Source organism: Nicotiana attenuata, unplaced genomic scaffold (genome assembly GCF_001879085.1).
Source record: "Nicotiana attenuata strain UT unplaced genomic scaffold, NIATTr2, whole genome shotgun sequence".
Lineage (NCBI taxonomy): Eukaryota > Viridiplantae > Streptophyta > Magnoliopsida > Solanales > Solanaceae > Nicotiana > Nicotiana attenuata.
Window position 1 is genome coordinate 63,285 of NW_017673329.1, and position 9,628 is coordinate 72,912.

General features: G+C 39.1%; 1 protein-coding gene across 1 annotated transcript in view; it reads right to left on the reverse strand.

The window, feature by feature from the left end:
- LOC109216069 (BEACH domain-containing protein C2) overlaps nucleotides 1-9,096 on the reverse strand; it is a 25,655-nt gene extending 16,559 nt beyond the window's left edge. Inside the window, exons 1-8 of the mRNA XM_019380195.1 lie at nucleotides 6,868-9,096; nucleotides 5,511-6,295; nucleotides 4,326-5,030; nucleotides 3,597-3,731; nucleotides 2,786-2,890; nucleotides 2,316-2,429; nucleotides 1,338-1,414; nucleotides 366-447 (exon numbers count right to left, since the gene is read on the reverse strand). Coding sequence (XP_019235740.1) covers nucleotides 366-447; nucleotides 1,338-1,414; nucleotides 2,316-2,429; nucleotides 2,786-2,890; nucleotides 3,597-3,731; nucleotides 4,326-5,030; nucleotides 5,511-6,295; nucleotides 6,868-8,770 — 3,906 coding nt within the window. The 5' untranslated portion in view covers nucleotides 8,771-9,096. The remainder of the gene's footprint in view (nucleotides 1-365; nucleotides 448-1,337; nucleotides 1,415-2,315; nucleotides 2,430-2,785; nucleotides 2,891-3,596; nucleotides 3,732-4,325; nucleotides 5,031-5,510; nucleotides 6,296-6,867) is intronic.
- Between the last annotated feature and the right edge of the window lie 532 nt (nucleotides 9,097-9,628).

Here is a 9,628-nt window from a genome sequence, read left to right on the forward strand (position 1 = left end):
CTGGTGCTTTTCTGGTTGTTCTCAAACAAAAATCTACAAATAAAAATGAAGAACACACAGGCATCACCCAGTCAATCCAAGAAATTAAAACAAAAAGAAAAGTCTCTCTGGGCACAAATGTAAGAATATACAATAAAAGCCAGAAATTTTGAAACGGACAACACTAGCACATTTCTATTAACATCTCAAGTAGCACAAACTTGGCCACGAGTACTAACTTGCTTTTACCCTGTTCAAAAATCACACTACAGCAGGTATTTCTGATATCATATGGAAGATAGAAAATCATTAGCAAAATGACAAGGAATATTAAGTCCCATCTTCAGTTTTCACCATAGAGAGCAGAGCTTGAAGAACAAGGTTACCTGAACCTGCAACTCCCGTGCAGCAAAATCCAGCAAGCTGCCCAACAGCCTTCTTTTGAAAATGGGCAGTGACTCTTCACGTCTTGGGACAAATAGATGAGCAAAATTGAAAACTAATGAGAACCCCAAAATTGCTTTTGATAGAACATAAGATGTTGTCTTTAGACACCACTCACCACACAAGACACATGAAAATTGAAATGGTCCTTCAAAGGAAATATAGCCCCGACAGGCTATGCTCCCTGATTTCATAACAACTTAAGCTAAATAAAGAATAAGAATTCACTATCATAGATAGGACAAACACACTGAAAGTTCAAAAAAGTCGATACAGCCAAGTTTCCATTCTCTAGAGATCATAGTCAAGGTCCTGAAGACGTAATGCTTTTCAGCTCTGCGAAGATTAGGTCTCTACGAAGTCGAGTTTTTTTTTTTAACAACTAGAATAAACTTCACCATGCACGTCAACATGACGCTGTTATTAACAGCCAAGCATGCTATTTTCTTTTAATTTAGTCTGTCTTACAGTATGGCAGGTACTAGAACTTAGGCCAGGATATAATTGGAAATAAATTTTATCCAATTTTTACAAAATGCTTGTTTTCAAATATGTATTGTCGATGCAGAATTTCTGACAATGGAAACATCGAGATATGATGAAAACCGGAAGGAAGAGAAAGCTAAACCATATATGATATCCAGTAAGCAGCAGTGAAATAAGCCAAAAAAACCAAAATTTCCATGTACTTCATTTAAACTGATTGAAAATTGCAATAACCAGAGCAACTTAATGCATGAAGCACATCTAATAACATACTAGATAATTCAATATAGAGTAGATTTATTGAGGAAAAAGGGGATAGTCTGCACAATACATATAGCATTTTGAAAGAAATGACCTTTTCAAGAGAAAAATCACTAGAGAAAACCCAAACACTGAGAGCTACTCAATAAACTTGTCAAGTCTAGTACCTGATTCTCAGGTCTCCTGTGCTAGAACCACCCACCATGGAGAGCCATTCTGCACAATGAATTGTAGCTTCAATATCCTGTCCAAAAAAAATTATCAAAAGAAATGTTTGATGCAAATATTAAAATAGAAGAACGATCAGTGCAAGGGACAAAAGAAAGAGCAATATGAAAAATAGTTATAATAAGTTACTGCAGCTTCCTCATTCTTCTTAGGTCAATCAGCAAATGACATAAACCACCAAGAAATCTAACACCTAAAACAAAAGTAAATCAGGCCAGGAGATGACTCATAATCAAAAATCAGAAAGAGTAGTCATCAGGTACTTATTGATTTCAAAGTAGTCAATCCCATTTGCTCATTGTGGTATTGCAAATAGGAAGGTTGGTAGATATTCATTTATGTAAGTGGATAGATTAGTGAGTATAAGCAAGTCAAGAACCCACATGAGGGGTTTGGTCGCGTGATAAAAAGGGGTTTGTGCCCGTTCCAAGCAAAACTCCTCTAGTTTGCACAAGGAAAGCAATTTTGGCATTATGGATGCTGCTTCTCCATATCTTTTTACATGTTCTTATCATTGCTAATATTTTGACAGTACTAATACCTCTCACTTGTGCCAATTCCCTAATTCCCCATCTTCTCTATATCCCAAGTTAGCTGTCTTAATTTGAACAAGCATGTGAGTTGATAAAAAATGAAATTAGTGCAGAATCAAGAACTGACACAATCATTCCAAGACTACAACAAATCTATTCAGCTCTCGATAATAAGACATCTTATTCCTACAATCATTATTATTAGTTGCTAGCTCACCTCTCAGATAGAATCATTCACTCCATTCTTCTCCATCTTAGTGAATACACTCTGTTGGTTAGCATCCTACTGGTGCTACACTTATGTCCTCAATGTTTTCTAAAAATGCAGCACAAACCGAGCAGAATGATGTCATATGAGAAAGGAGACTGGTTCACAAAATTTACCTGCCATCCATCTTTCTGACGCATTGAGTGCTCTAACACAATTATAAGAAAGTTGTGTATGAGGTCTTCTATATCTCTCAAGCTTCCTGGGTTTGCATTCTTACTTGCTCCTGTCTGTCACAGAATGATCATAAGAATTAAAGTCAGAATTTACATTTCTTTTAGCCTCTGCTGACAATGGAAAGATCACTCTGACCACTACGTCACAGGGAAAAGACGTATCAGCAAAGACATTTAGTAGCTCCACCTACGAGCCTCACTTTCAAGTTAGCGAAGGGAAAAAAATCTACCAGTGACCACATGGAAAACTAATCCTGCATACAGATGCATGAGAAATGCAAAACGAGGTGGCAACATGCACAAAAAGTATCAAAATGAAAAACAAAACCGAAATGTATTTGTGTCACTCTTCACATGACTTCCAGAAAGAAAGCAAAGTAATTCTTCGTGAAATAGCATAAGAAATCTACCTCACAGTTAGATATCAGGATCTCCAATATCCACTCAGGCCATTCATCCATTTTGGTTAGATTGATTCTGTTTTCGGGATGACTGCATGCCATAATCAGAAGATCCTGAAACCAAGCAGAAAATTGAAGTGAGAGAGAGGTAGGAGAGGAAGAGAAACAACAAGGACAATATAAGAAAGCAATAAATTGACATGAAGCGTCTTATCCTTATTTCTTTTTGGTGCACCCATTCCTGTTTGTATAGAAGATTGGGGTGTTGTTCGTAGAAAACCATATCTTTCTGTAAGATTTTCTACTTTTTGGTAACATCTTGTATACGGGCGTCCATTTGCCCTTCATTTAGTAAAATTTTACTTTAGAAAAAAACACTCATTAGATGATTGCATTGATTCTTCCATCAAAACAGAACTTGTACATTTAACTAACCACGCAACAATTTTTATATAAATAACTGTGAAACTTACTTGAGGCATAGTTGTTGTCCTAACTGTGAAACTCAATATGACAGCCTATAACCTAATTGCCTCACCACTCACAAAGATCCTTGTTCATCCAGAAGTGTCAGAACCAATGTTATATTTGCCTTGTTCTACAGAAATAGTTCCGATGTAGAAGTTTGATGTTAAATATTCAATTAATGAACTTGGAACAACCGATAACCAAGTCCTCACTTTAAAAATCATCTAAAACCAGTAAAAAAATTAAAACACCGCAGCCCATGGTAATGAAGTGCCAAGAGCCTACACCCATATCAGCACAAAGAAGATAAGGCACAATAAGCTGTTAGGAAAAACGGGGCACAATTCTGTACCTGCAGTGCTCGGCTTTGCAATTGCTTTGGTGCATATGGAAGTGACCGTAAAAGAATCAATAAAAGTTGGATATGCTCAAACCGATGCCCAGAATCATAGAAGTTCAATCCATCATCTGTTGACGAGGCATTTATCTACATCAGGAGCGAAAAGGCTTCAGATTTATCTGTGATACATTGCTTAAGCACAGAAAACTCAATAGCAGACAGTATAGCCCAAACACTCTAGCATCTATAGATGAAGTGACTATCTGAATAAGTAACAGAGAGGAAATTCAAAAACCAAACAGTGAGGCTTTCAACAAAACTAATCATAAAAAGGATTAAATGAGCCCAACCAAGATATTCAAGAACACCTATACTGATCATAGCATAAACCATGTCTAGATACCCTAAAACAGGTTTTCCCGGAAAAGAAAAACTTAAACTATTAATTGTACGAATAAGAAAGGTCTAGACTGAATTTTCACATCAATATCCTGGAATTATTACCCATGAGGTGAATAGTATAATATTCATACGCAGATTATATTCATTTGACTTCTTTTTGTTTAAACACTACTGGTGACATTGACACTCCAGCACATAAACTGTCAGAAGATAAGAAAGGAAATTTTCCTAGAAAAATCCTAAGAGGATTTCCACAAAAAGAAATTATCCAAAACAGAATAGAAGAAGTGCAGGAGTTTCTGAGGAAGCAGCAAATCAAGAGGAAAAGCATATTAATACCGAGGCACCCAATAAAGTTTTGTATACTCTGCCAGTCATGAGCCTATTTGGTGCTGCTTGGAAGGCCTTTTGTAGCGCAAAAAGTAGAAGGGAAACCTTATCATCAAACATGGTACCCCCTCCTTCCAGCAACCCCAAAAGGTTGTTTGTCACATCTGGGGGAGCATGAGTACCAAATTTCAGATAGCCTGATGAAACTAAAGCACCCAAAAGGTTAATAATTCCAAGCACAATTTCATCACTTTTGTCAACATTGTATGCATTATTCCGTGCATTTTCAGCACTTATCGAAAAGCTTATACCACCCAGGTTTTTTAGAAATCCATTCTCTGGGATGGACTGCATCCTCTCGATATTAGATCCAGTAGAAATTGTGGCACCCGCAACATTGGAGGACTCAGATACAGAATCCATTTCACTTAAACTTGTCTCTCTTTCTTTTGTTAATCCAGTTTCACCAACTTGACTACTTTCTGTGGGACAATGCGTCTCAGTATCCAATTCAGTTTCCTGGGCTGATGCAGCAGTATGATCATGAGCGAAAGAGGATAAATCATCACAATCACCAATCTTTACTTCGCGCTGCAATAGGACAAGAAGTGTTTCTATACCACCACAAGATAAAAAAGCATCAGCAAAGGTTTGAGCCCTGGACATATTTGGTTGTACAACCAACCTGTACATGAGATGTAGCACCCTGGCAACCTGAGAGAACCAAATTATATCAGTAGATTCAAGTAGAAAGTCCGACATATCTGATGGAAAATATCAACTAAAAAATGTAAGTAACAAGAAATTTATCTTTTAAGATAAAGATTCCATTCCCCAGTGAGCAAAAGGAATAAATGTGACATATTTTTCAAGCCAAACAACCTATGATTCATACCAATATCGATATCTATTCAGCAAGGTAGGGGAAAAAAAGCATAACATCAGTAAGAACTGTAACTAAATGAATGGAAGTTAAATGAATAGGTCGAATAAAAGGATTGAGACAAGGGGATCCATTGTCTCCCATGTTTTCAATATTAGTTGGAGGCTTTGAGCATGATGATACATAGAGTAGTTGCAGGGAGTATTTGAAATGGTATCTAAGCTTTCCTTTAAAGATCAACAAGAAACTTAACTAGCCTAGAAACTTCCTCAACACTCACTATACTTGTATAAGAAAAACATGCACATTACCTGATTTGGTTGTGGACAATCTACCATGAAACCAAGCAAACAACGGATATCATCTGTAGCTAGCGAAGGAGGGGCAGCCACAACTAAGAGTTCAATAACAACTAAGAGTTCATCAACCAAAGCATTTACTTCACCCACAGGACGTGTTTTCTCATTCATAAATGTATCGGCAGAGTCACCTTCACGAATAGTCCAATAACATCTCCTGCAGCCATCTAGAAGCATCTGAATGGCATTAGCATCTCGCATCACAGATGACTCAGTGAAAACCATATCTGCAAGTGAAGAGAGAAGCTTCTTCTGAAGACCATAACTGCATAAGCTCCAAATCCTCAGATCCAGTAGAAGCGTACTGAAAAGCTGCACCTTGAGTGTGTGGTTTTGCTTCTGTGATTGGCACAATGAAACAACTGCTGCTACAAGTGCCTCATCCCCAACTCCATCACGCTTTGCAACATCAAGGGAAGACAAAGTTTGTAGAAGGTAGTTCAAGATTCTTGACAGGACTTCTGGCCCTTTTCTGCGGCTCAGCTCTTCATTGTTTCCAGGATGTTCAACGGCTCTAGAGATAATTCTGAATATGGGAGCGGCAAGAGCAGTTGTGGCTAATGACAAAGAAAGGTCGCCTTGCTGAGGTTCCAAGCTATTCTCTTGCACATTACTCACTGCCAAAGGAAGTAAGGACATGGGGCCTCCATATGCCAGTGCCCAAAGAGCTTCCGTTGGGCGCATTCTTGTTGCAACATGGACTTGCCCAAGAATTTCTGCAGGTCTTCGAAGCATACCTGAAGAATTCAGAATTATTAACAACAACAGATTGACAACTGTTACATTCTTCAAGCTACAATTAAAAAGAGACAAAATAAACATGCAAAGGACAAACTTTGGTCCCTGACTTATCTTTTACCAAATAAAAGAAAGACAGAGAGGGGGGGGGGGGGGGTTACATATTCAATTAGTACACGGAAAATATCTGTCAAGCACTGTCCAAAATGATTAAATAAGAATATGAAACTTAAAAGTTCCATTATTAAATAGGAGGCTCTAGAATATGAAACTTAAAACTTCCATTATTTAGTAGGAGGAGAAGATATGAGTGTGAAGAACACAATCACGCAAAGAATTTCCCCTCAACACGATACTGCTACCTCTGCCCAAACCTTTTGACCCCCCATCTAAAATATACGCATGTTTAAATGAACATAGGCAGCGAAATACATAAGGTGGTCTAGGTATAAAGTTTATAGGATCAGCGGTAGCAACTCTAAAGCCTCAAGCTTTGTAGTGATAATCTAGAAGATAATGGACATCAGAATTCAAATTGATATGTGCTGTAAATGTAACAGAATTGTCAAACCTGCTGAACCAGAAGGAGAAGCATCTGGACAAAAACGGCCACTGAGCAAGCCAGGATGATAAAGGAGATGAAGGTATCCAGAGATTTCAGTATCAAGAAGATAACTTTCTTCAGCCAACTTTTGCACATAGTCATTTGTTGCTAACCACGGCGAGCCAGCGCCATGACCAAAAGAAGAAAGCACATCTCCTCCCCTAGACGCCAAACGTGCCATTTTCTCTGGCCCAATTGGTTCCTTAAAAATGTATACAGGGCCCATCTCAGCAAACAAAGGGCACTGACGACGACGACGTTGTAAACCAGCCATAGTTGGGGGTGGATTAGTCCCAATACAGCAGAATGCAAGTGGCTTGGATATCCGGGGAAAGTCAAATGGTCGACTCTCATACAAGGATCCATCTATGTACAGCCTCAGTTCACTCTCTGCTTTCCCAAGGAGGCCTTGCTTACAAGAGTGTTCAAGACCAATAAAGTACCAACACTGTGGCTTGAACGCATGAGTGAAATGCAAAGAAGACTTCCTTCCTTTCCCACTACCGCTTTCAACTACCAAAAATTGGGCGTGAAAATATGCTTCAATTCCTTGATTATCAGCTGACAGGAAACTGAAGAGCCGTGGCATGTGAGCTGTGCCTTCTCCAGCCAGTGCACTGGCTGCAGCAGCAGCTGACATTGCAGATGATTTTCCTGACGTGGCAGCTGCAGCGGCAGCAATTGCAGCTGCAGCAGTTGCTGTATTTAAAGTGTCAGCAAACGACTCAATGTAGATCCATGTAGCAAATGCATATCCATTAGTAAAAGGCCAGCGACTCTCCCCTGGACCCAGCAAGCCAGAGCTTTCACCATCAAATTCAAAGGTACATGCTGGACCGCTTGACTCTTTCCCACCCATGGCCTTCTCCAAAGAAAGCAATAAACGAGCTGCCCACTTAGTGGCAAGTGTTTTTGTGACTACTTGAAACCAACTATGCAGATCCCTTACACTAAGAGAATGTGCAGCTAAGTGTTGAATGCATAGGCATAAAGGAGTCCCATCCCATCTTGAAATTGGTGGCTCTGAAGTAGCAAGATCCTGACTAAAAATCTTTTCAGCCGATTGCAGCAGGACACGCAACAAACCAGCTGTAGAGCACATTGCTCGGTTTCTAGTGCAAGCACGCAAGATAGCAAGCAAACCTTTAACCATGCGAGTCCTAGGTGACATGAGACCTGCAATGTCCCCAATGGAAGGAAGCCAAGGAATGAGTTCAGCAGCCACAATGGCTGCCCTAGAGTTCAACATCACGCTTGGCGGATTATTATCCTCGTCATCCTCAAAAGACTCAACCCCTCCCATAGTGGCAAGAAGTGAATCAACTACCAAGAATGCAATAGAGTCAGCATCATCCTCTCCATTCCCAAAACTCTCGACACCACTCACAACATTTTTCAGCTTGTCCAAACCTTCAGGCTTTCCCATAATAGCAGAGTCCACTAAATGCAAGAGTTCAGGTTCCACATTAGGCACTGCCTGTTTAGGCTTAGGTTTAGGTGGTGATCCAAATGGAGAATATGTACTATCCCCATATGAATACAAACCCGAATCAACCGAAGAAGATGACTGTCTAGTTTCATCAAATTGGCTATCATGGTGCACCTCAATGTCAACAGAATCAACCCCAGATGGGATTTTGCCTACAGAAAATTCAAACTTGTCCTCAGACAGTCTTAAATGATCAGATCTTGGAGAATGATTTACGTCCCCAACAATTTTATCTTGATCTTTTAATGAAACATTGTCAAATAGCTCATCGTCTACCGTAGGAGCTGAAGAAGAATCAACCCCTTTCAAGACTACATTATTATGTACAATATTATCTACATTATCACCACCAACTTCATTTTTGGGTTTCTCCTCTTCCATTCTGCAAACCCAAATGCCTCAAAAATACAATCTTGTAAATAGTATCATAACTATAACGATGGGGAAACTTGAGACATGCACATTTTTTTGTTTTCAATAAACGCAGAAGGGAAACAAAAATGGTAATCAAGATTTTACCTTTTTCAGAAAGTTGATCCAATATCTGGAATTGAAGGATCAAGAAAATGAAGAATCAGCGAGGGGTGGGGGGAATGGAAGCGAAATAGGAGGAGAGTTGAGCGCGACAGAAAAGGCCGAGCCAGCCAACTGAAGCTGGTGATGATGGTTACGGTTTTTGCTTACACAGCCCATTTGCTAATCCAAGGGTTTGCCTAGTCAAATATCCAGCCCATTTGCATAATGTTTTATGCTTCCATTCTTTTTCTTTTCTTTTCTTTTCTTTTTTCTTTTGACCAATTGTACATTCCTTATATCTTCAATTTTTGATTGGTCAAAATTTTATTAGCTCATGGAAACGCGACGAGAGGAATACTATAGCGAGACCCGCTTAAATAAGTTACTCCCTCTGTGGCGAAACTCCAACTTCCTAATTTTGACCATAAATTAGACATAAAAATTTTAATTTATTTGAAATCAAATTTATATATTTAAAAACTACGTAGAAGTACTATAAGTCACGATAATTAATAATTTAAAAAATCTAAAAGGCATATAAGTCCTTCTGTGTGGAGGATAATTGCTTGTCTTTGGCGTCTATGCTAGGAGATGGGAGAAGAGCTATCCCGGACTCAACTAATGAACCTTTATCCCCAAAGATTTTCCGCGGGGGAATGATAAATTTGAGCAGACGTGGCCACCGTGCTTTGCTAACCAGTATGGATGATGACAACAACCGTG